This window comes from Tetrao urogallus (assembly GCF_951394365.1).
Source record: "Tetrao urogallus genome assembly, chromosome: 1".
Lineage (NCBI taxonomy): Eukaryota > Metazoa > Chordata > Aves > Galliformes > Phasianidae > Tetrao > Tetrao urogallus.
In genome coordinates, this window is record NC_136813.1 from 58,330,826 (window position 1) to 58,357,400 (window position 26,575).

Here is a 26,575-nt window from a genome sequence, read left to right on the forward strand (position 1 = left end):
ATTCGTTCTTCCTTCAGGACTGCTTAGTCTGAAGATAATAAGGAGTTACTGCATCATGCATTTTCTATCCAGAATTAATAGTATATATTATTAATAGCTTCTACTGAGCATTCTCAAAGGGTGCTGATTATTTGATACACTTGGATGAAATCCTTTACTTAAGAGCTCTGCTTTCTTATCCTTAAAAAAAAAAAAAGAAAAGAAGAAGAACAAACGGTGTTTGTTTTTAATGCCATTTTTCTGTTTAGTGTGACATAAGGCACTTAGCACCTCTGTTGGTTCTACCATGATTTCAGTGGCAGGTTGATAGTTGCTATACAGCACAATATACAGTCACAGATGTTAGTGGTTCTAATTAGCAAGGTGTTCAGCTATCTATTAAGACACTGCATGTACCCTCGTAAACTTAGAACGCAAAATAGCAAGGTATGTGTAAACTGATTTTCTGCTTGCTTTTAGGAACATGATAATTATAAAAATCAGTTGATTTTGAAGTTTGGCTAATATTATAGCACAAGCAGTGTGGTTACATAAGTGGCAGATTAGTGAGGAAATGTGAGTGGTGGCAACAGAGTCTTCTGGTGTGATTTCTTCCCTCTTTGACGATAAAAGGCTGTCAGTGTTTGTCAATTTAATAAAAGTTACTTTCTTTAATAGGCTGGACTAATTGAAGCCAATGGAGAGCTTAAGGTGTTTATAGACCAAAACCTAAGTCCTGGAAAAGGTAAGAACACCATTTTTAGTAAGACTGTTTCTTGATTGTTGATTGTTATGCTTGTTACTGGCTTTGATCTACTTCCTTAGCTTTAGTAGAGCTTTTCTTAAGTTGTATGTTACGTGCTCAGCAAACAAGCTATAGTTTAATTAAGATCAGTTTCAGTTGTGGTTTTACTGCCATTCTGTACGTGATCTTCACATTAGAATAGCTGATGTAAGTGTGCAGGCTGTGATGGCCAAATACATCTTCTGGGGCATTATGTTCTAACAAATGGGAAAAATGTAGGAGTGCAGTAGTTTGAGAGAGGTTCTGACAGTTTATATGATACTGCATTCATACTAATGCAATTCTGTCTGAAATAATAATTTGAACAGAACCGTTCTGGACTCGCTCGTAGTGGCTGTGCTTGTATGACAGTGTAATATAATCAAGCAGTTTTATAAAACAGGCTATAAACTTCAGTTTGATATGTAGGCTTGGAAAACTAAGAATATCTAAACATTAGAAGAGTTATGTGCTGTCTGTTACGTTTAGCATAACTGGGAAAGAAAACAGAATACAGTGAGTTCCAGTTGTCTGCAGTTCTAGACAGCTATGTCATATAATCTTTTGTAAATTGATTATGCTATATATGAAAATCAGATTTTTCTTCTCTGTATTCTTATGGGATGTTTCCATAGTGAGATTTCCAGTTAAATGTATTCTTGCCAGTTCATGCATTTGCTGATAGCATTGTTATTTTTCAGTCTAATACTTTTCTCCAATGTGTTTACCTGTTCTTTGTAAAGAGCAATGATGTATCTTAAGCTTCTAGTTTGATGGGCTGGCCAGATTTTTTTCTAGATTAGTCATCAGATGTATGCTATGTCCTCTGGATTTTCTGCGTGTTCAGTCGTCTAACCATTTTTTATTGCATTCATCAGCCTTCTTTAACACAAGTGACCCAAATTGTATATACAGTTCCAAGTCAACCGTTGGCCATGTTTTTATGGAGGTATCAGTATTTCTCAGTGCAACATTGTGTTTGTGGTTCACAGTCATCTCACAGTAGATTTTGGTGGAATGGCTGTTCTTCTTTGTTGCGTCCAAATGCTGATAGTCTGGTTTATTTGTGTGCAACAGATGGGGTGCTTTGGTAGGTTGTACTAAGTAGGGCAAAGTTGATTTGGACTGACTCACCTGCTGCTTCTTATCTGTGTTCTCATAAACCTCCATGTTGACAAGTCCGTTGACTTTGTGCATTGATGGATTGCCCTCACGCTCAGATTAACCTGTAGTCCAGTTCAAGGCATCTCGAGTCTAGTCTTCTGTATCCTGTTTCGTAGAATATCCTGAGTTGAAAGGGACCTGTAAGGATCATTGAGTCCAACTCCTGTCTCCACACAGCACCACCCAAAGATCATACTATATAACTGAATGTTTGTCCAGACGCTTCTTGAACTCTGCCAGATCGGTGCCGTGACCAGTGGCCTGGGGAATGTGTTCCAGTGGCCAGTCACCCACAGGTTAAGAATCTTTCCCTAACCCCCAGCGTGACCCTCCCCTGAAGCAGCTCTACACCATTCCTTCGAGTTTCAGCCAACTCTTTTAAGCATTTATTTTTACAGCTTGAAAAACTTTGGATTTCTACCAGCACTGATTTAACTAACAAGTTTTGTTTTTAAAGCAACATTGGACTTTATTTATTTTAATAAAATAGTCCAAATAAGTAAAAATGTTAATTTTACAACATCTGTTTTGCAAGTGATTTTTGAGTAGCACCTGTAAAATGCCCTTAAGTTAATGTTCTTCATGCTTTAAAAACATATTTAGCATGCAGTAAGAGGTATTGATATGTGGTAGAAGGTTGTCTATTCAGAAATCGTTCTAAATTCACTTCTGTTTGCCCAAGCTCTGGTGTATTTCCTTTAAGGAAACGTAGCACCTCATTAACCCTAAAAAGAACAGCACTTTGTGGAGTATCTTTGGTATTCAGGATGTTACCAGTCCCTGGATGAAAAGATACAACTAATGCAGGTTTTCAGTGTGTCTGGATCCTGGGGGGTCCTGATGAGAAGGTCCATGTTCTCCTGGAAGACTTGTCTTTAAGGAGACGAGGCATGAAATTTATATCTTAGAGCAGCTTTCATGCTAAGTACCAGGTCTGTTGAACTTGTAGTCTGACAGGGTTTTCATGGCACAAATCCACAGACACCAGTCAGCAGAGTTTGATTTGGCACAAGTGCCACCGTGAAAGGTTTTGACACGTGTGCTTGGTAGCCAGGAAGATGCTTTTCTATTAAAGCCCTGCTCCCAAGCAGTTTAATGGGAAGACGATATGATGTAAATGTGTTTGTTTCAGGACATCCTGACAGTGCCAGGCACTTCAAAAATGCAGCTTTGGTAGTGTCTCTGATGGTGAGTTAACACACAGAGGGAAAGGTAGTGGTATTCAGCCACCCTTCCGTTGATAACCTTATAAAGCTAGATGATCTTACAGCTCATGCTTGCCCTGTGCTGTTGTATTTACTGTCAGCTTGTAACAGTGTGGAGAAATGCTAAATCCTCTTGAACACATAAGTTTCTGTGCCTCATATCAAAATAGCCAGTTGCCTTTTTTTTCTCTAAAGACTTAGATGCTTATTATCCTGTATTCGGGGAGGGCATTCCTAATCTTGTTCATAAATTTTTCTTCTAAATTAATAAATCATTATAGTCAGAAACAATGTTTTAAAAAATGTAAAATGTGAACTAAAGTGAAGCTCTAAGGACACCCATACTGTGATTTATAGCTATATCACCTCTTTTTTGCTGATAATCAAAAGGGAGATATCCCTTTATCAAAGATAGAACAAGAGCACAGATGAACTGTGGGATTAAGTTCTGAAGTGACTTGATCATAATTGCTTGCTTTAGAGAATCATAAAGTCATTAAGGCTGGAAAAGTCCTCTCAGATCATCCAGTCCAACTGCCAGCCCACCCCCACCATGCCCACTGACCACGTCCCTCGGTGCCACATCCACACGCTTCTGGAACACCTCCAGGGACAGACTGCACCACCTCCCTGGGCAGCCTGTGCCACTGCCTCACCACTCCTGAGAAGAATTTTCCAAACGCCCAACCTGATCCTTCCCTGGTACAGTTTGAGGCCGTTACCTCTGAAGTTATGAGGCAAGGATAATATGATTTGGATACTTTACTTGCTATTTTAATTTGTTTCCATTCTGGGATTAAAAATGAAAAAAATACGTAGTTGTGTTACCTGCTGGGTTTGTTTTGAAATATCGACCTGACTCACTGCTTAAACTAAAAATTGCTCAAATTCTTCCTATACATGGGCTTCAACTGATTATTAGGATTAGAATTCATTTTTAGAGTTAGAAATTACGTATGTATTGGAGGAAATGAAATAATTTTTAATAGGAGCCGAACCAATAAAACTTCATTACACGTCTGTCTTCTAAAATCTATTTGGCAGTTAACTTTCTAAGTCTGTAAATGCTGCTGTTTAGTGAGATTGTGTTATGAAGAAGACTACTGCATTCTAGACCCAGTTATTAGGGTCAAATTAGACTCAGTATTAAAGAATACAATTCTAATCCTACCCCTTGCTTGTCAGGATATGTGGCGAAAGAAAACATCTGGTTGAGGTGAGAGGAAGTAAGAACAATGCTATTTAATGCTCTGTTGAAGATAACGCTCTTCAGTTACTTTTAAAATCAGTGAAAAATAAAATTTGCATCATCTGTCATGCCAGTAGGTGGCATTATTGGTACATAACCAGCAAGTGCTTGTCAAGGTGTCTTTAGCTCCTTTTGTTTTCCTAATAGTTAATATAAGATTTCATGCTATGTAGGCATAAGGAACTTGTGTTTGGTTTTCATTTCAAATTTATTAATTTAAACACTTGAAGTCAAGTATATCAATTTTTAAGGTGTATGTAAGCTCTTTTCAGCACTGTTTAACTGAAATGACTTGTTAAATGACAAGAAGCTTTTTTTCAGTGTAACATAACTGTTAATTTTATACAGAGAGATCAAACTCCCTGATTTTTGACTGTGTTTGGAATTGTGCTTCTGGAACAGAAATAGAGATCTATTTAGGAGCCTGGGATGCACCCTTTAGCAAACATGTGTCTTTCTATTGATTATGGAATGCTGGGCATTGCGGACAGTTCCAAACCATTGTTATTATCTAAAGTCAAGTTGGAAAATAAAACTGTGTCTGGTAGTAGGAAGGATATTGGAAAAAATCCAATGAAAATCCAAGAAATTTAAGAGTAGGTCTTAGCATTTATTTGAACAGACTTGGAAAGACTGGTTGGTAATATGAGGGATAAATTATTAGTCATATCTAAGAATGGCAAGAATTAGCTAAGGGCATTAATTGATTTCAGAAGTTTAGTAAGCATTTAGTGATACTGTAGTATTACGTAAGGGAAGATTGATGTCTTTGTAAAAGATTTCCAAATTGCTGTTTGAGAACAATATCTTAGGCAGTGTGATCTGCTCAATACGAAAAGTCACTCTTGGTACCCAACTAGAGGCAGTCATCTACGTGCCCTGTTAGAACTTACAGTAGGTTGAAACCTTCAGAAGTAGTTTGATGTTTTTTGAAGATTAGCATGTAAATAATCATATTTTGTCTGTGGTGGCAAGAGAGAAGTTCCAGACTGCAGCTTCTAAGGAAGCCTGAGGAGCTCCCAGAATTTGCTTGTCACCTGTCTTCATTACCAGATCTTCTAAGAACACCCTTTATGCTTATTCTGTATGTTTATATGTGATCAGTAATAACCTAAAGCTAATCAAGTTGATGCTTTTGTGATAAGAAATGATTTTCTTAAGCGATGTGGACTGGATAAATGGTTCTTTACGTGACACTTTCATGTTTTCACCCTAGCGGTGTTTTCAATAATGGTCTCACATTTATGAAAGCAGCGGTTCAGACTCGCTGATTGGAGGTAGCTTTTGTAGAACAAAATGCCCAGAAAAGACTGTAAATAGTCCTTGTGAGAACTGCCTGGCATTTGATTTCCCCTTCATCTCTATCTGGAATTGAGGTTGAAAGAGATGGTCAGGCGCTATGTACATCACATTGTATTGAGGCAGCTTTATGGGTTTGATGCTTGAGTACACTTTCCTACTGCCATGATGACTCTTTGAGGAAGAGGCAGAAGGAGGAAGTCTGCCCTGGAGTTCGTACAGAAAACTTAGGTTGCTGATAAGCTATCTTGTCGTTCCAGGATGTTTTTTTAGACTTTTTTTTTTGTTGCTGCCCGTGCAGCAATACTGTGTAAACAAGCAGAGGACTTTCCTCAGGTTACCTGGTTGTGTTCTTACTGCCTGATGTCACCAGCTGTCTGACTGAAATTAGTGGGAGGTCCCACTAACCACCTATTGAGCAGTCAACTACATGGCTATAATGGCCAAATGCAACTTTTGCTAAGTAGGATAGCATCAAGTGAGAACTAGTTGAAGGTGATACAAATACAAGTAGAGCCTGTGGCAGCGACTTTAGTGTCAAGTATTTCAGAACAGTATAGCCATATCTGCAATAAGTCTCATGACTTGAAAAAGCCCTGAGAAAAATCTTTAGTCTGGTAACCCAGAGCTTTGTAAAGGGAAAAAGAACTTTTGCAAAAGAATGAGAATGGAGTTAAGCTACTTTACATTCATATAAGAGACCCTAGTCACTTTCTGTTTCCAAACTAAATAATTTTTCTGACAGCTTTCTACAGAGACCAATGTGGGGGTGGTGTGACACGCTGGAGAGAAAAGAGCAGGTTGTGCAGTTAATGACTGGTTTGCTTTGAAGCGCAAATTATCTTTGTCTGTGTTTGCTTTGCAAAATGGTGACGTTAAGGAATTTTGGTAGTGATTTTGTAGAATTCAGTCTTTCTCCTCCTATCTCTTCTAACTCAGGAAAATCCACGAACAGAAGATAGATGCTAACATCAGGTGCTACAACACTTTCCATACAGTTCTTGTAGTTTTCATGTAATCCTACATCAGTAATTTGCATCTTAAGAAGTACTGGTACTGTGCCACCTTTAAAAATTTATAATTCCAAAATTTGGAATGTTATACTCCAAATGGCACTTGGCGTTCTCGAAAGTGGTAATCGTTATCATCAGTGTCATTTCTTGGAACCCTCTGGTTCATGGAAAGTCTCCTTGGTCTTTTTTGGTCTCCCCAACTCTCTTGCTCTAGTTTTATCAGCTTCTTGATACTAATGCTGGCTTAAAAAAAAATAAAAATAACTTGTATGACTTGTATTGAGATTGGCTTAGTAATGCTGCTGTCTTCCAAGCTGTGTGGCTGTCCTCAGCTAGATTCAGCTCTCTGTTAAAAGCCATTGATTTCAAAGCTTATAGAATCTAACCAAAAGTTTACGCAGTTCTTAAGAGTAGTTTAAGAGGTTGTATTGCAAAATGTCATCTGTGAGGTTAATTCTCTTTAGATCTTTCTTAAAATAACCCTTTTGCTCAGCACCTAGCCTTCAATCTTGTAGAGTGTTTACTTACAAACCAGTCTGCTGGAGAGTTTGCAACTGTGGAAGGAAGTGGTGGGAATTACTTTGACCGCAGGAAAACCATTCTTTTTCTCATGCTGTATATTTTTTTGGCATGTGATAATTGAGAAAGTGCTTTCAAAATTACCTTCTAAAAACAATCATACACATTACTGTTCCTATGCTAGGAGACAGGTTTACAAGACTTAATGTGTTAAAGACTGCATTATCAGAAAACTGACTAGTTTTTTCAATGATTTCTGTTGTTGGGAGAATTTTTGGGTTTGTTTTTATAAGCCAGAAAAGATTCAAGAGTTCTCCCCTAAATGAAACGAGTAATTGAAACAGGCAATTAAACACATTTTCTTTGTGAGGAAAGCGCTTACCTAGCAATGTTTGTAGACAGGTGAATAAAATGTTTTGTTAAAGCATGCTGCTGCTTTTGCTGTTCAAGTTTTATGTGATATTACTCCTTGATCCCATCTGTATCATTATCTTATGTATAGAAGCATTCTATAACTGTACAGTACTGAAGTTCTACTTCCATTTGGGCTTAATGATTGCTTGTAAGTTGCTTAGAGTTTTCTTCCATACTGACAATATTTGAGAGTCTGAGAATTTAGGTAGGAAAGTTTTGTCTTTCAATATAACTTCTTTTATGCTTTAAATGGCCTTTTACTGTGGTTTTTGAAGTCTTTGTCTCTTCAGAAATAAAAGAAAATAAGGACCTAGCTGTATTAATAAAATATTTTGAAAAGTAAAAAGAGTTGGTGCCAGGCAAACTGTTTGCTAACATGCTGTTCCAGATTTTACATGGTGGTATGGATGCTGTCTCTTGGCCGTAAAACAGAAGATTATTTGGATTGCACTAATTGATGTAACAGTAATTAACAAATGATTAGTAAAATTCCTTTGAGAAACTGAGCTGTCAGTCACCTTCAAAGCTAAGTTAAAAAAATATTTCTGCTTTATGTACTTAAACAACTTTCCCCACTCCACCCAGAAACCAGAGTATTACGAGCCTTTGGAAAAAAGTGCATTTGGATTTTTAGAAAAGTGCGCATCAGGTAAATAAGAAACTAGGAGATACACTAAGCAGACACAAATTGAAAACATCCTTTCTTTAAAAATGCTTAAAAAAAAAATAAAATGAGCTATTATGCTTTAATGTTAAATGTGTTACCTTTCATGAGTTGACTTTGACTTTGCTTAGAACTGAAGCATGTGTTACTGTTCTTCCAGTTGTGTTTGTATGTCCTTGCCACTCAGTTCGTACATACAGACAAATGTACTTTGCAGTTCCTGGAGAGGGCCAGGCTGGTTCCGTAGCACAATGCCACAAAAACATTAATGTTCTTAAAAACCTTAAAGAAGCATAGTGTAGGTTATTCCCTTCATGCTGATGATGTAGCTGCAAGATAACTGTATTCGTAGAATTTTATGAATAATATAAGGAAGCTGGAGGCCATCTAATCTAGCCTAATGATCAAAGCAGGGGCAACTTCAAAGAATGGGGCCTTGAGTAACTGAAATTTTTATATAACTGCAGGGAATTTCCTAGGCAACCTGTTGCCGTTTTCATTGTGAATGTTTTTTCCCTGGCATCTAGTTGGAATTTTCTGTGCAGCTTCTGGGGACAGCTGCCTCTTTTGCTGTGCATCTCTGTAACTACCCATTTGATATTCAAAGGTGACAATTAGATCACTACAAGCACACATCTTCTCCTGCCTTAATCATCTCGAGGCTGAATGCATCAAGCTCCCTCAGCTTCTCCTTAAACATCACGCACTTCAGTACTCTAACCACGTTAGTAATTTGACCAAAAAATATTTACCTGTGAGTTCTAAAAGTACTTAGTGAAGGTACTTCTGTTTTGTTCACCCAGTGTAATTATAACACATAAAGTAATTAGGAAACACACTGGTAAATGTGATAATGAGGAGGAGCTAATGCTTTTCCACAAGGCAGGGAAAGAGGGAAGTTAGAGAGTTATATCTTTGTTCAAAGTCATGCTTTGAAAGAATCAACAAGCATGTGGATAAGGGTTATCTAATCAGTGTGATGTCCTTGGATTTGTCAAAAGCAGTGGTAAAAAAAAAAAAGTTATCGGGCTTTAATCAGCCTGTTAAAGAACCTAAGGTGTCAGAGAATGGGACAGTCCTCCTATGGGTTAATAATTGATGAAAACCAAACCAGATGTAATGAGGACCCCAAGTGAGGTATTACAATTCAGAGCAGTTATTAAAGTCCTTGTAAGTTAAGTTATGGAAACATGAAATTAGTGTCTGTTGGGGAACGAGCAAATTAAATTTAAAGAATTGCTTAGAAATCAGCAGAGAATAAAATAGAAAATATGCTGCAGAGTTGTACAATAACATATGGCATCCTTTTTTCATGGGTAACGTGTCCCTGTCTCCTGCAAAAACAAGTCTCAAACAGCAGGAGAGCTCGAAGGTGTACACGCAGCATCAGAGGTAAGGAGAGGGCTCTGTACAGTTAGAGATCAGATGACAAGAATTCTTAACTTGATAAAGATGTTACAACTTTTATACTGGAAGTGGAACCTCCAGTTAGCTTTCTTGTCTTTCAAGCAATGAGAAGGTTTAAAAAAAGGCATGTTGGCAGAAAGCTGAGCAGAAGATAGGCAGGCACTTGTAGTTGGAGTAGTTTATATCATTTTCAAGCATTCTGCAAGGAGCAAGACAAAAAAAAAAAAAAAGCTAGATAGTGGTGACTGAACTCAAAGGAGCACTGAAGGAACGGAAAGGTGTAACAGACTGTTGCAAGCTTGATAGCTGCTGACTCTGTAAAAGAGCATTTAAAAGTTAGTTAATATGTGAGAGTGACAGGCTGCAGCATGGGTGTCCAAGCTCTCGGCTTGTCTGGGCTGCACTGAGTGAAGAGAAACTGTCTGGGGCTGCGTTTGTGGAGGTTGTTCTGAAAGTAATGCCTCCTAATTATTTCCATGGAAATTTCCAGAGGTACAGAGAGCACAGTAGCACTGTTTAGTGGATTGAATTCTCAGCTACAAAATGCTGTTTTTCAACGCAGTCACAGCTATTACCTATGCATTTTTGCTTGCAATGAACACGAGCCTGCATGCTGTGCTTGTAACAATCCTGTAGCAACCTGCCATCTCTGCTGCTGAAACGCACTACTCAGCACCTCGCTGTACTCATGTCCACTGTTTGATCTCTATCTCAATGGTCAGCAACTGTAGATGAATGGCAGTGCATGCCATTTTTTCCAGCTGGAGGAATTCAGTGATTCACTTTTGCTTCATCCACCATTGTGTCAAGCTGCCCCTTTGCTGCCATATGTCACACAGCAACAGCATGTAACAGATATTACAGAATCACAGAATGGCCAGGGTTGGAAGGGACCTCAAGGATCATGAATCTCCAACCCCCCTGCCACATGCAGGGCTGCCAACCTCCCCATTTAATACTAGACCAGGCTGCCCAGGGCCCCATCCAACCTGGCCTTGAACACCTCCAGGGACAGGGCATCCACAGCCTCTCTGGGCAGCCTGTTCCAGCCCCTCACCACTCTCTCTGTAAAGAACAATATTGGTCAAAGGTTCAGCCTCTGCTGCCATACCACCATCATCTGCCTCTGACACTGTGGGCCAACATCATAACTTGGGAAGTATTACTTTTGGAACAGCCCTCATAAAATGTGTAATATAGGTAATGTGTATAAGTAACAAAACTTATTTATTTAAAACCTACAAAAGAGAATAACAAAAGCATAGTGCTGGTGGGATACATGACCCTGTTTTTGTGACGCTGATGCATCAGTCAGGTTCGATGGCAGTTCTCAGTGAGCTCTCCAAGTGTTTATCAGAGGTTGGTGATGAAATCTTACTCTTGTGCTTCATCCTAGAGAATAGTTGTTCACAAATGTGCATTCTGCCAAAAGTGGTGACATGAATAAGGTGTGACTATGAAGCGAGGGATATGTTCTCTCTGCTAAGAGAGAGCTTCTGTAAGTCCAGTAGGTAGACGTGAACAGATTATGGATTGCAGTTCTGTATGTTCCATTTGAAAACTCACACCTATGAATTTGATTTAGTTGATTTAGATTCAGTTAATTTACATCAACTGAAAATGAAGTTGCAACTAAACAAAAAAATTGATTCGCTTCTTGGCAATCTTGAAATCTGTTCTCAAATTCGTTTATCACAGCAGAAAGCGTGGCTGCATGTTTTTCTCTATTCACAGGACTGTGCTCAGCCAGTGTATCAAAACCCATAAACTTCGTTGCCATCACTTGAGCTGGCACTGCACTGCATCCTGTGCCCTAGTTTCATCCTGGATGGGGTTAAGAGTGTACTAATATTCAATTGGTGCTGAGTGATGGCTGTGCTGGGCCAGCTGCCCTAGACTGGGGGCTGCTCCATGGGGCAGAACCACCACCATGATGGTTCAGGGCAGGGGACGGCTGCAGTGTGAGCTGTGTGTGGCCACACACAGTCTGTGGGCTGTGGGTTGGACTTGCCTTGACTATAGCATCCTGAGAAGCTGTGTGTGGGACCAACAGTAGATTCTGGTGCAAAGCTGTCAAGTTTGTCATGGTGTAGTAATGGCAGCTAGGAAGTACAAGCCTTTGGGAAAGCAAGGCCTTCAGAATTGAGTTTTCTTCAACTTTCAGTTGATTAAGGGCATTCATTAGAGAGATGGAGAGTATCATGGACTGATCACAGACTATCTTTGTATGAGATAATGGGAAAAAGAAAGGCAAAGGAAGCTGTGCCGTGCCCTTCTAACTCCATTGGCCCCTTTAAAAGAGATTTGAGGGAAAGAACTGTCAAACCTCTCATCTTGTTTGCCCCATGAATCTTTCCTGGTATCTTGTGGTATTGTTCATTTTTTTGGTTGTTGCTTGTTGGTTGGGTTTTGGGAGGGTAAAGGGGGTGGAGACAGGGACATGACTGTCTTGGAACATCAGATTTCTAAGGATACCTGATGTTGTATTTTTGTCTTACATAGTTAAAATGTAACTATCAGTGGCGACTGTGGATAGCTTATGAACAGGAAAATAACAGTTTTCCCTTCAGGGTTGGTCTGCATTTGTTCACATGTGTTTTGCTCAAATTCTGGCTTCTTGTAGACTTCTTTAATTCTCTCCAGCTGGAAGGGATCACCTAGGAGAAAGAGGAAGGTTGGAATTACTCTGTTGGAAAGTCCATGCTAAACAAATGTAATCTCTTGTAGATCAGCATGCCTCAGAAGGGTATGTCAGATGCTGGGGAATTGGGCATGGTTTTTAAGTGGTTAGGCAAAAGACTTTGGTAGCCACTAAGGAGAAGTGGGTTGAAGAGGAGGGGAATATGCCTTCTATCATAAACCTGTTAGCTCTACTACTGTACTTTGGCAGAATAAGTGGACCGTAAGGAGTTAAGTCATGCTCGTACTAGATCACTGAGATGATTACACAAAAGGAAGGTGAGAAAAATATATTAGGAATCTTAATTTCTTTCTGCTTCAAGAGCGTGAATGCTGCGTTCATTTTGGCTCTCTGTGGCGCTCAGAGCTGGTTTCTGTTAGTAGGCCTTGGTAATACTTATGAAACTGGAATTGCAAAAATAATACAGTTTGGCTGACATGCAGATTTCTACTTCTATTTGTTTTTAGGAGTTGTTTCTCTATTGGCTGTTCATCCCTCTACAGTAAATACGCTCGGAAAACAGCTCCTGCCAAAAACATTTGGACGGTCTAATGTCAACATTGCACAACAAGTGGTAAGGAGATGTGTTGTTTTCTTTTAACTTACGTGCTGTAAATCTTAGTTGCTGATATTCAGTATCACTTGTCATGTGCAGATTGTCTAAATGTTTCTAGCTTTAATAGACTCACTAAATTAGAACAAATGTGCTTTTGCAGAAGGAAATGAGAAAATGACCTTCAAATCAATAGGCAGATACCTGAATATTCGGATTGCTTTCTTTTTTGGTAGCGTTGCCACTTCTAATCAGTGGCTCTTTCACATGTTCGTTTGAAATCTGTCATAGAGACATGTAAATGGATTCTTCTAGCACGTTGTTAGTGAGATTGAAGTCAAGTGGAACAAAATTGAAAGCAATTTTGAAAGCAAAGTTTTTTTTATTCTAAATTGAAGTATCCTTTTGCTTTAACTTTTACTGTTGTTTTGTGTGAGGCGTATGAAATAAGGATTCAAGGAATCTAATAGTGAAGTTGAAAATACACAGGTTATAAGAAGCCACTTCTGTAGTGATCAGAATTAAAATGTGGTGGTCTGAAGAGAGCAGGTCTCAAGGTTTCCATCTTATGGAAAGCAACTGTATTGTGTAAAGATCTGAAAGTTAATTTGTCTTACGTTTGAGTTTCTTGATACGAAAACAGTTTACCATCCCCTTTGCCCAACTCTTAAGCTCTAAGGAGCAAGACTGCCTAAATCTATAAACTGTACCACTTCAACTGTACAGCTGTTGTGGAAAGTCCAGTCCCTCTAGTCCTATCTTTATAACTGCTTACCAGCTGTACTTTGAAATTGCTACCATGTTCAGAGAGCTGCTCTGGTGTAACTGTCAATTTGAAGAGCACAGCGAGGGAGAAGAGCAAAACCAACAAGCCAAGAAAAAAAGCAAAGCAATGAGAAACCCACAAACCTCTACACTCTCCCATGTCCTGAGTTGAACTACAATATCTACATTCAAGTCTTGAGGTTCACATAATTTGAAGAGTCCCATACAAGATAGACTAAAGATTGTAGATTAACGAAGTGTCAGTGAAACTGCAGATTATTCATTGTATGCATTGGTGAATTCAGTGCCTCCAGCAATTGCTTGAAAGGTAGAGTTTATTAAAATGAGTTTAGCTGAGTTCACCTCTTCAGTAAGAGATATTTTATCAATAAATATCCAAGTACAGAGCTGTTAGATATTCTTTTAATTTAAATGCAGTAACTAGCAGTAGGAAGAGAATGGTTTTTTCTGCATATCACAGTGGCACGTAGTTTGTCTTCTGGACATTACTCTGAGGCTGTATACTTGAGGCTGTGTACTTGAGTTTAATGTTGAAAATGAAACATTCTTTTTGGTAACATGGAAGACTTTTTCTTAAGTTATCAAAACGAGGGTTTGATAATGAAATGACAAGCTATCTGATGCCTTTTTAAACTTTGAAGGTTGAGTAAATAAACGTTTACAGTCCTGTGTGTGTGCATATGCACTAATTATACATCTGTAAATTGTCTTCACTGCATTTAATTGACAAATGCTCGTGTACTTTCAGTCTTGCACGGTAACATGAAATTGCTTTTCTTCATGGTGTCTTTCTTAGTGTGATCACTGTGTGAAATTCATGCTTGCAGTGAAGAATTTGTCAGCATTTTAAGTGTTATTCTAAACATTTTAAGTAAGAAAAAAGATGGCCCATATCAGCATATTTGTATTGACTCTTATTGGTACAAAATAAGATGCTTACTTTTATGTTGGCAGAGAAGAGATGGAGTTCTTGTTCAATCTCAAGTGTATATTGAGAGAAAATTTTTGGATAAAATTATGCTGGCCTTATAATTCAGAATGATAACAAGAAAAAGCTAAACCTGAAAGCTGAGGAGATAATTGTTTTTTTTTTGCCAATAAGCAAGATGTTCTTGGTAAAGAATTGAGTTTGCTTGTGACCCTGATCAACTTTTTAACATCTGTCTGGTAAAACCATGTTTTTAATACTTAAATATTTAATTTTCTGAGCTTGTATTCTTGTTCAGTTGGTATTATTTCTTCTCAGGAGAAAAGTGTTAATGGTGACAGCGCTGTAGTACAGTGAAGTGGATTTGAAGGCTGTCATGCCTGTTCTTTTCCATTTTTTTGATCTTCTTTATTCTTAAGGAACTGAATTTTAATCTCATTCTTCGTAAATCCAAAAACATTTTAAAAATGTAGAGATACAGTGGATTTCTACTTTGACTTCATTCTTTGCCTCTTCCCTTTCTGTTTTCCCTAAAATTCCAACTATATTTGTTCGATTATCCTCTTATGATTCCATTTGTAAGCTTTCATATTAGGATGTTCCCAGTGCCCCAGTGACTTCATTCTACTGAGCTCTTAGTGTTATTTTAATGCAAAGTTATGATCACCTGTGAACTCGTGAGTAACCTAGGGTTATCAGCATTTCTTTTAAGGAGACAATAAGAATACCAAATAATTCTTAGACTGAATCAAAATCTAAATCAAATAATTCTTAGACTAAATCTGAAACTCTAGGCTGTGGGGTCTTCCTTAATTGTCAGTCCATACTTGTTTAGCTTTGAATATGACACTTGATATCGACATCCTCTTTGTTCAAGATTCTTCACATAGTTACCAGTAGAGGCTTACAAGTTATTTCTGGAATTCTGGAGTATTTCTGCATTTCATGTCCTTGAAATACGGAAAAGAAAATCTTGGATGTTTGGAAGCAGTGTAACAAGAGAGGACCTTGGAACCAAAAGTGCAAATTCTAAGCTTCTGTGGAAGCTGTGTTTAAAAACTGGTGGAGATGCAACTTTCAGCAAAAAAAAAGAAAATTGCTGATCTTTTTTTCCTGGTGGTCACTGTGACAGTAATTGGATTTCAAACAGCTATTTAAAAAGAAAAGCAAGTAACCCCACATTGAACAATTTCATTTTTGCCTGTGGGATTTATCTATTCCTCCGTGTTCTGTAGAGAAACTGAACAGTCTTAACATACAGTTGTTCATTATATGAAGACTTTTCAGTATTAAAGAGGAATGTTAGACTTCTTACGGATACTTAGAAAATGTCTAAGTTTCTCTATCCCTCACATATATTATTTGCATAATACATGAACTTAGATCTGAGCCATACCCTTTATGTGAAAGCGCGGGCTTTCAAAACATATAGCATAAAAGTGTATTATTCTGGCTAGTTTGTAAACTTCCTGAGATGGAATGCTGAGCAGGTTTTGAATTTGCCAAACAGACTTCAGTTTTCCACGTTAGCCTGTGGGGTTATCCACTTACTCTGTACTGCTCAATGTTTAGCAGTAGTACTGAGCACAGTAGATTTCCAGCATTTGCTGCTGCCAACGGATTTGTTTTTCTCTGAGCTTTGTAATTCTGCTCGCTCCCCTGTGCTGGCTTGGCCTCTCATCCAGCTGCACAATCTTAGGAATTCTAGATGTAGCATCAGGCTGGTGGTGGGAGTGTTTGTGGAACTGGGGAGCCAAGGCATAGAGGGGGACCCTTTAAATTTGACCTCTGCAAGCAGGCTGTTAAGTAATCTCTTCCAGTCCTCTGTCATCAGAAGAAACAGAGATTGGCTACTAGCTTTCCTCTGTTCTCTCTATTGTGTGTGTTATGTGAGTGGCACACTGGCAGTCTTCACGGCATTCTGAGATGTTGGTGAACCAGACTTTTTTTTTTTCCCATGAGATGAGTGAAAGGGTTGTTGGCAGAATCACACCTCGGTAGCTGCAGGAATTCCAGTTACCTAAGAGCAAAAAAACCAGCAAGTGGGATCAGACATTTAGAACGTGCCTGGAAGATGCTTATTCCAGCTCTTCTTAAAAATGTTCTTTCAGAAATGGCCTAACTATAGCTATACTATGGGTAGTTTCTCAGTGAGGAAGAAAGACGCACCTTTCTTTATCTTCACTTCTAATGTATTCTTGTTTTCAACTCTGCAGTGAGAGAGGCTGCCTGTAGGAGAGATTGCCTTGCAACTGCACTGTTTTCTTTCAGCTGTTACTGATTTTCAAATCATCTTCTTCTGTATATTTATATTTTAACAGTAATTTACAGCAGCATCTTCAGGTGTAGTCTGGCAGGGCTTTTTGTTTTGTTTGCAATTGTAAGAAACCCAGTAAGCATGAAAAGCTGATTTTGGAAGGATAAAATATAAATGATTATTGCTTAAGGAGTGTTTTAACCCTGTGATGTGTGGTCTGAAGGCATTTGTGCTAACGTGTCTAAGTTGAAAGCATCTGTTACAAGTATGTAGAAAGAAAGCATTTTTTATTCTTGAATAATGCGTCATGAATAATACAGCATCTGAATATCTTGGGGTAGTTATGGTTATTTTCCAAATGATTTCTATCTTTGTTGTAGGTTATCGGTACACCTCAGAGACCTTCAGTGCCAAATACTATCCTGGTAGGAAGTCCACATACACCTAACACACATTTTGTATCACAAAACCAGACTGCAGATTCTTCGCCGTGGTCTGCTGGGTGAGCAAAATAAAAGTTACAGAAGATCAATAAGTTACTTAGAATTTTTGCTCTAAATGTTTGTTGTGACAGCGTATGCGCTCTTCATGGGGGAAAGCAGCGTGGGAAAGACAGTCTGTTTACCTTCAAATCAGGAGCACTTCAGTGTTTAAGTGTACTGTACTAAAATCAGATGCAGTTACACAAGAATGATGTCATCTCATGTCATAAAAGCAACTGGGATGTTTCTGTGAACACTGACAGGTGTTCTCACATTACTTATTTTTCAAGAATTCAGCTCCTGAAAGGACATAGGAATTCATCTGAGGTGACTCGGCTTTTAGTTTCACATTTCTGTTTGGCTGGAGGATGTCCAGAAATATACTTCAGATTGAATGAGTATATCCTGAATTTTGAGTTAAGAACTTGACCCTTACTGGGAAAAAAAACCAGATACAGTGACTGCATTCGTCTAGTGTGTCTGAACAGCAAGATAATCATTAGTTACTTTAAATTTTAAAAGGGAGAGGGTGGAATCGTACCAAAAAAATGTTGGGAAGGGTGAGGAATAGAAAAAAAGGGAAGACCTTGGCTTTTCACAGCAGTGTGTCTATATTTGAAAAAGAGCTGTTAAGTGTTCCAAAGTTCAAATCTTCTTAAACAATGTGTTATATCTATGTTTAGGAAGCGGAACAGAAAAGGAGAGAAGAGCGGCACGGGTTTACGTCATTTCTCTATGAAGGTTTGTGAGAAGGTACAAAGAAAAGGAACCACCTCATACAATGAGGTGGCAGACGAGTTGGTTGCAGAATTCACTACCCCTGATGATCACATTTCACCAAATGAATCAGTGAGTATATGGGAGGCTAGTAACATGTAAACTGAATGGGGAGACTTAGATTTCTTTTCCCACTACTAAATTAAACAGCTCAGATAATAGCCAAGTTTACTCATTTGCTGTAATGTATTTATTTTCAAATGTTTTTGTCATTTGTCAGGTATGTTTTTGATTAATGCACTATGTCTACAGCAGGCTTACGACCAGAAGAACATTAGACGACGTGTCTATGATGCCTTAAATGTCCTCATGGCCATGAACATTATCTCTAAGGAGAAGAAGGAAATCAAATGGATTGGTCTACCTACAAACTCGGCTCAGGAATGTCAGAATTTAGAGGTAAATGTATGGGAAATTCACAGTGGATTTGTTTGATTAAAAACTTGAATTCGTTTTTATTCTACATGTGCATATAATCTTCTGAGATAAAAAGTAGAATAGTTTGGTTCCTTCTGACTTTCTTTCTAATTTGTATTTACAGAATATGCATCTAAGCTTCCAGATTGCTTTAATATATATATATTTTTTTTTGAAGTAATTCAAGTTGTTCTAATTAGAAGTAAATCAAAGCGAGTGATTAATGTGTATTTCCAACATTACACTAGTGGTAATCAAGAGTCAGGAATACTGTTTTCTTCAGATGCCAGACAAGTAATGCATCTGCAGCAATAGATGTTAAATGTCAATCAGTAGATGCAGATAGTGCATGATCCTTCTTTATTGTTGTAGGTCGTTTTTGTTTCTGATACTTAGGCAAATACATCAGCATTTTCTTACTACAAGCCTTGGAAGTTAAATGTTTTATACTGAGTGTCATTCCTGAGTTTTGGCTGAATTTTTCTATTGTCTTTATAAGCATCCTAAGAGTCCCACATTTGCATGATAGTGAATGTAAGATATTTAAATAAATCAATTGTACTTTACCAGAAGAGAATGAGGTGTTTGTGTTTATTCCTGGTAAGTTCTTCAGTAGAACTTAAAAGCTGTGTAGAAGCAGACAAGTGAGAAAAACATTTTTGAATCTGTCTACAGAGGGGGATGATTCTATGAAATGTTGTGGGGTTTTTTTGCTATTGCTAACCTTCTTTCAGTTAGCAGTGTTATTGTGTTCAGATGAAGAAAGTACAGCAGATCTAATTAGTGCTTAATATTGTGGGAATGTAAGCAGCTTCGTTTCTTTAAGCATTTTTCTCCAATAGCTTCAATATCAGCAGGATATACCAAATAGACCATTCTGGTCCACATGCTTTTTGCCTCCCTCAGAAGAGGGAATACACAGAATATGGGTAACTCTTTGAGGCATAGCTTCCACTTACAAAGATGTTTTTATGCTCTTCCTTCTGTATTCTTTATTCCTGGATGTCCTAACTCTTTGTTATAGTTTCCACCAGTAGTACTGATGTGAGACTTTGTAGGTCTCTGCATCTTCTGCAGAACATTAGTGACTGACACACTTGTTGCCTTCATTTCTCTGGTATTTAAACAATTTAAGGGGAGAAAATGTTGATACAAAACACTACTTAAAACCTACAAACTAATCAGTTCATTCACTGTCTTAAGGTGGAGAAACAGAGAAGACTTGAAAGAATAAAGCAAAAACAATCTCAACTACAAGAACTCATTCTACAGGTACAGTCAAGGTACTCTTGTCTATAGGGCAAGGTAACTTCCATCTGTATTCCTGTTGTTTTGTGCCAGTGGGGAATGGGAGACATTTCAGAAGGCTAGAAGTGAGGTTTGTGGTAAAGGTAGCACTGGGACCACAGTGTTGACTGTTGTTTCTGGCGAAGGTACCAACTTTCTATGAGCTATGATGGTTTTTTTTCTGTAGTTGTATGTTTAAAGAGAATTTATGCTGTCAGGACCAATAATTGATATTGTACTCCTTGGAATTGTCCAATGAATGTTTTTCTGCAGTAGTCCTCAGATAAAATAGCTTGACTGTAACAGGTCATCTCTCGTAATGATCTTTATCTTGCCTTTCTTGAACGTTGCTGCCCTGCTGTGTAGGTGGCTTAATTGTATTGGAACAGTTGCTAAATGGCAACTTGAACTTCCCAGATTCCACCTAGTATTTTATATACAGGAAGCATATATATAGTATTTTATATACAGGAAGCAATATATAGTATTTTATATACAGGAAGCAGTAATCCCCTAAGTCATTGTACTGCTGGTTCACTATAATGTATTAGTTGTGCTGTGTATGCAGTAAGAAAGAGAGTCTCAGGGAAGGCATGCAGAAAGAAAAGACAGTTGTGGATCTGCAATTTCTACAACTATCCGATATTTATCAGCGTTTGTTGGCTTTGTATTTACATTATTTTTTATAAATGCCCATTTATTTCATTTTACTCCATGACCGACCAGAAACACGGTATTTTTAGTTTGGTAGCTTAGTGTAAGATGTTAATGTAACTTGAGTTTTTGTAGTTAACTGGAATAACTTTAAAGAATGGCAAACATAAGAACTAAAATACAAACATTCCATTCATATGGAAATTCCATTCTGAGGAAATTCAAGGTGAAATTACAGATCTTAGTTGAATGTTCCAGAAATGTAATATCAGACATTCACATCCCAAACTTTAACTGTTTCAAGCATATAATTTCAGCAAAAATACAGTCTTACTAATTCAACTATTGTTGTGGAATGTGATAGCTAGTAGGGAATACTAAACAAAGTGGAAGTATGAAGTTGTATGAAACTTGCTTTTTTACAGTTGTTGTCTTTTCTCTCTGTCAAAGTTCTATTCAGGGATCTGTAGTAATGAAATTATTAGAAAATGCTTTTTTTCCCCCTCAATTTTTATCATGTTTTTAATACTATGATTTTTGATTTTTTTCTTGCATCTTAAAGTTCAGAAATGTGGTGAACCTTTTTTTATTCACTTCTCTGTTCATGTGCTGCTGGTACTCACTGAGAGATTTTTTAGGTTAATTGAATCTTGAAATTTTAATTCAGAGTTCCATATTTCCATTGCTTTTTGTAGCAAATTGCCTTCAAGAACCTCGTTCAGCGAAATCGTCAGGCAGAACAGCAGGCAAATCGACCGCCACCTTCCAATTCTGTCATCCATTTGCCATTCATCATCGTGAACACCAGCAAGAAAACAGTGATTGACTGCAGTATTTCAAATGACAAGTGAGTTAACAAAGCTTTCTCTCTGGCTTTTGGTACAGCTGTGAGTTCTGTATCTGTATTAACTCTGTACGAAGAATTAATCTGTATTTGTTCAAATGGAATACAAATAAATTGTGCCTTTTACAGATTGCCAACGTGCAGTTAAACTTAGTAATGTTGAATAGAGCTTTGTAATGGAAAGAGTAATAGTGTTCAGATTTAGTAATGTAAGATTTATGAACTAGAAATTTTAGAAGCCAAGTAAGGCAGTTCTACTTAAGTTGTATACAATGCTGCATTAGCAAGGAGTGTCAGCTTGGCCCTAACATGAAGTACGGCCAGAAGACTTGACTGTATTTTGTTTTTAAAACTGCTGTTCCTTGCTTTCAGTTCAAAAATCTAGGTTTTTCAACTAAGACTGAATGTAGTAGTGGTTTCTGCTTGCACTATTAGGTTACTATAAATCTTAAAAAAACAAAAATTATTGCTTGCTAAACAGTCAACTGTTGCCAGTAAAAAGAGAGGAATAGGAGAAATATTTATTGATGTGCAAAATATTTAACTAAACGTTTAACCAAAACTTTCAACATCTGTTAAACGTGTTAAAGATTATATAGTATGCAAAATTTTAGTTTTAATTGAGCTTATGTTTAATTTTAGCTTAAATTTTGATTTAAGGTTAGTGTGTATGATTTTTAATTATTTGCTGTCAAATACATGTATCTTGAAAATTTTGATTACTTAAGAAGGTGTGTCACTAACACTGTGTTAAGCTTTTGAAGTTCTGCAATTCCTGAAATTAGAAGTGTCTGGTAAGATAGTTAAAGTAATTCAAGCTAATGGAGACATTTTTCCTCTACAGGTTTGAGTATCTATTTAATTTTGACAATACTTTTGAAATTCATGATGATATAGAAGTACTAAAACGAATGGGAATGGCCTGTGGGCTAGAATCTGGAAGCTGTTCAGCAGAGGACCTAAAAATTGCAAGGAGTTTGGTTCCCAAAGCTTTGGAACCATATGTGACAGGTTAGTTAGTGTAAGAAGAACTATTTTGTTTTCCTTCTTTTTTAGTTTCCTTTCTTTTTTTTTTTTCTGAACTCATGAAAATGTTTCAGCTAATTTCCACTGTTTTATGCTGTAGATTTATAAGTTGTCAGATGTTTGTGCTTTTTATTATACTTTGGGGAATAAATAACATTCTTAGCAAATAGACTGTTGCTGTTTACAGCACCACTTTTTGCATTGCTCCATGCAATCTTTTCATTATGTAATTTGGTGAGGTTTTTTTGAGGACATTATTCGTAGTTGATTCATCTGTGAAGGGAGAAGGTATTAAGTGTGAACTTGGTAATGGCTTCATTTTATTTATTCATTTTCCATATATAGAATCATGAAGACATCTGGCTTGTTCACTTCAAAATCATATTCATTTTGAAATGTTGCAGTCACTAGGTTGTTAATTAAGAAATGTTGGGTGTAGGGCATCAATATGTTTCGTTGTATTGGCTGCAAGACTCATTCTCTGGACTCCAAAAAGAATAAAGCATTTTTACTGAATTAGGTGATTGTGCTTCGAAGTGTTGAGATCTGTATGTTTGTTTTTACAGAAATGGCTCAGGGATCAATCAGCAGTGTATATGTCACATCTTCGTCAGGTTCTGCATCAAATGGCACAAGATTTTCAGCCAGGTGAGATGGAATTACTGATAAATGTTTAAAATCTGTCAGCATGAAGAAAAATTAACTTCATCTGAAATATTTTGTGAAACTAGTTATGCTTTGATTAAATGTTGTGTGGAGTGTGCTCAAGTTTATCCCTGGAAATCGCTTTAATTTGACTATTGGTGTTTCTTCACAATGTCAACAAAGAAACTTGTTTAAAAGTATTGGAAAATAAACTGAGTAGGCAGGTATTAATTTTATTTAGATTTGAGTTTGTGACAAGAAAACAGATACTTCTAAGACCTAACCAGGGCACAGTTCTCACTTGGTTATTGGTATCTAGCACAAAACAGATTTTTGTCTTTGAACTTTAAACCACATCATACACTGGTAGAATGACAAGTCACGTCTTTTATGTAACCTTGTACAGAGATATGCTATTTCAGAGCTTAACTGATATTTTATTCTCTTGCCATACAAGGCACTTTTTCCTTACGTAGTAACTACTGACAAGTTTTTTTGTCATTGCATTGATCAGAAGTTTCTCTTGTGTGAGCTTTGAGTTGTTAAATGACTCAAATGTTATTGAAATGTTTAATGCTGTTAAAAACACTTGAATGAAGTGAGTCAATTATCTGAGCAAATTACGTGTATATGTGTTCATTACCTGACATATGTTTGTCTGATGGTGTATGGAAAGTTAGCTTGATATCAAAGGTCAGTTGCATTCGTCCTATTATCATGCAACTGATCCAGTCTGGGCAATGTAAAATGAGGTGAGTGCAAATTACAGATTATGTAGGCTCTTTTTGTAAGAGTGCCTTGTCAGTGCCTTGGGAAATTGATATATTATTTAAATTATTTAGGAAGTCCTAGTTTTTTGGCTGTTTTTAAAGTCATTTATGTTAGTAGAAAAACTTCTGTACTGATGGGATATCTTTAGACAAGGAAATAGCATTTTATTCTTCTTTCTTTTACCTGAAGATGCTTTTCCTCACCAGTCCGCCTTCCCTTAGAGTTGGAAGGAAGTCCTTCCTAAAGATAAAGCTTACTTTGAAAGTGTGATTGCATTAGTCTTTTAAGGCATTCTGTTTTCCAAAGAAAATCGGAACAACTTTGGAGTATTGAGAGACTGATTGTAGCTCATTGCCATAGTGAGAAACACAAGAACTCTTAGCACTTAACGTTTCGTAGGAGGTTGGAAAAGGGTAGTGATTAATTATGTTTAATTATTGTATATATTTACCTGTTCATGGCAGTAGGAAACTACAAGATGTGTAGCATGCCTGGTGCCAAAAATTGCTGCCAATGGAAATAAAAGCTGTGTGTTTATTCAGTCAACTCTCCTGAGAAAGCTATTCTAAGCCTGAAGATGTCAATTCCAGTGCCTTCATCCTAGTCTTTGTGTCACTAGGATAATTCAGTTATGAAATCCACTAGCTTTTATCCTCTTGGTTATGTGGGAGATTGATTTTTGTTTCCAAACTTGGAAAACAGGGAAAATCTCCTTTTTTCTTTATTTTTGAAATTGTCTCTACAGTTAATTGTGGAGAACTTGTTTCTTCATAATTTTAGCTAGATGTATATCTTGGTATCTCTCTTTTGAAAAAATGTATAGAACATACAACTTGAATGTATAGAATGTATGACGTGAAAGTGTCATATTGAATATATTTTCCTTGCAAGCTTCTAGGGTGTGCTACATTTCCTTTCCAAACATCATCCCCATCCACCCCATCCATTCTTTCATCCTTGTACAGCTTCAGATGCAGGCTCTATCCAAGGAGTTTTCTTGGTCTACTGCAGTTAACTTTGAAACCTTGGAAGTGTGCAGTTAGCTAGTTGAACATCATTTCCAGGTTAAATGAAAGGGAAAGCCAAAACAAAGCACAACATTTTCATCAAGATTAAAGAGTAGAAATGTAACTCGTGTTTTTGAAAGAAGCTTCACTTCATGGAATGATAGACTCCCAAGCCTTTCAGTTAGCTCCATGCAACAAGATTTTGTGTGATTGATAATGCATGTTAAGTAGATTAAAAATGATGAGTAAAAGTATTTTTGAAAACAGTTTTAAAGATGAGTGTTTGTCAAGTTAGAGATGTTATTTCTGTGATTTTTAGAAAAATGTTTTTTCAAGAATTTGCAACTAAGAATGTAGAACTAGATAAAGTTAACACTAGCAAACTTCAGAAAAATAGCAAGTAATGAGGAATGTTCTGACTACTGAAAGAGAATACTTCTGGATACAGATAATTCATCTAGGAAAAAGAAATTTCCAGTTAAAAATATACTATGTAGCCATGGTAGCTGACCATATAATAACCAAGAGAAGCTATGAATTCTTCATTTTTTCAATTCTTTGAATCAAGATGTGCTTCTGGAAGATACTGGATCCAGTTGGGGTGCCTCGTGTCAGGTGCTACAGAACATTTTGGGCCTTAGATAGCTGTTAGGCATTAAGTACACCTACTTCAAATGAAATCTAGAAAGCATATTTATGAAAGTAGTTCTTGAAAGGATTTCATATCAACCCTGGGGAAGAAACATAGTAAGAACCATTTCAAAATTTGTTAATTTACAGAGTGGCAGTGGCATTAAAGAGATGGAGAAGACGCGTGATAATAAGCACCATAATCTGGGAAGTATCATTAAACACTGTCAACTGGACTTTTCTTGTTTTAGTGACTTTTCCAATGGTGGAGATGGGATGTTGGCTACGAGTTCCAATGGATCTCAGTACAGTGGCTCCAGAGTTGAAACACCAGTTTCTTACGTGGGAGATGACGATGACGACGATGACGATTTTAATGAAAACGATGACGACGACTGATGCCCTTTGCTTGTAGACTTGTTAAAATTCAGCAAGCTTCAGGAATAAATTGTTCTAGGGAGAGAAGTCTCAAATAACTTTGCCCCATCCCTCAAGGAAAGTGTTGGTAAGCAGTTCTGAGTTTAGAAATGCACCTCTGATAAGCAAGCGAGGATTGTTTTATGTAGGATATTTTTAAATGTGGTGTGGATGTGTGTTTTTGATACCAGTGTGTTAATGCAGAGCCTTTATTTACTCTTGGTTTAGGGGTTTTTGGTTTATTGTTTTATTTGGTTTTGTTTTTGTTTTTGTTTTTTTTACTTGAAGGAAAATGGATTTTGCCCCCAAATGTTCTTGCTAAGTTTGCTAAAGAAAATGTAGACACATCATTGAGAAATAAAATGCTGTCCTTCTGTGGAAAATGAATACACTGAATGGCAATTTATTTGGAGTGTATTTTGATTATACCACTTTCGAGGGATAGCGAGCTAATGTAGTAGTGTGTTTTTTTGTTAACCATGCAGTGTCCAAAGAACCAAACAGGAAAGATACGTCCTACTTTTTTACATGTTAAATTCCAGAAATGTTGTTGTGAACTAATTTTCCCTTAAATTATATCTAACATTATGATTCCATCAAGTTTATATACTTGTCACTGTATGTCGGGACATAAGAATTACAAACTTTTTGGCAAATGTTTACTGCCAGCTGGTGCAGCTATATAAAATGTCTTGAAGGTTTGGAATGATTTATTGC

The 26,575-nt window shown here is 37.2% G+C and overlaps 1 protein-coding gene across 1 annotated transcript; it reads left to right on the forward strand.

Annotated features, from left to right (window-relative positions):
- Positions 1-339: 339 nt before the first annotated feature.
- TFDP1 (transcription factor Dp-1) lies at positions 340-25,840 on the forward strand (the record flags this gene model as incomplete). The annotated part of the gene is made up of 11 exons (XM_079545754.1): positions 340-426; positions 658-724; positions 12,845-12,951; positions 17,282-17,403; positions 18,067-18,232; positions 18,413-18,559; positions 19,781-19,849; positions 21,214-21,365; positions 22,207-22,373; positions 22,955-23,036; positions 25,693-25,840. 11 exons carry the CDS (start codon positions 340-342, stop codon positions 25,838-25,840), a joined length of 1,314 nt encoding a protein of 437 aa, XP_079401880.1.
- Between the last annotated feature and the right edge of the window lie 735 nt (positions 25,841-26,575).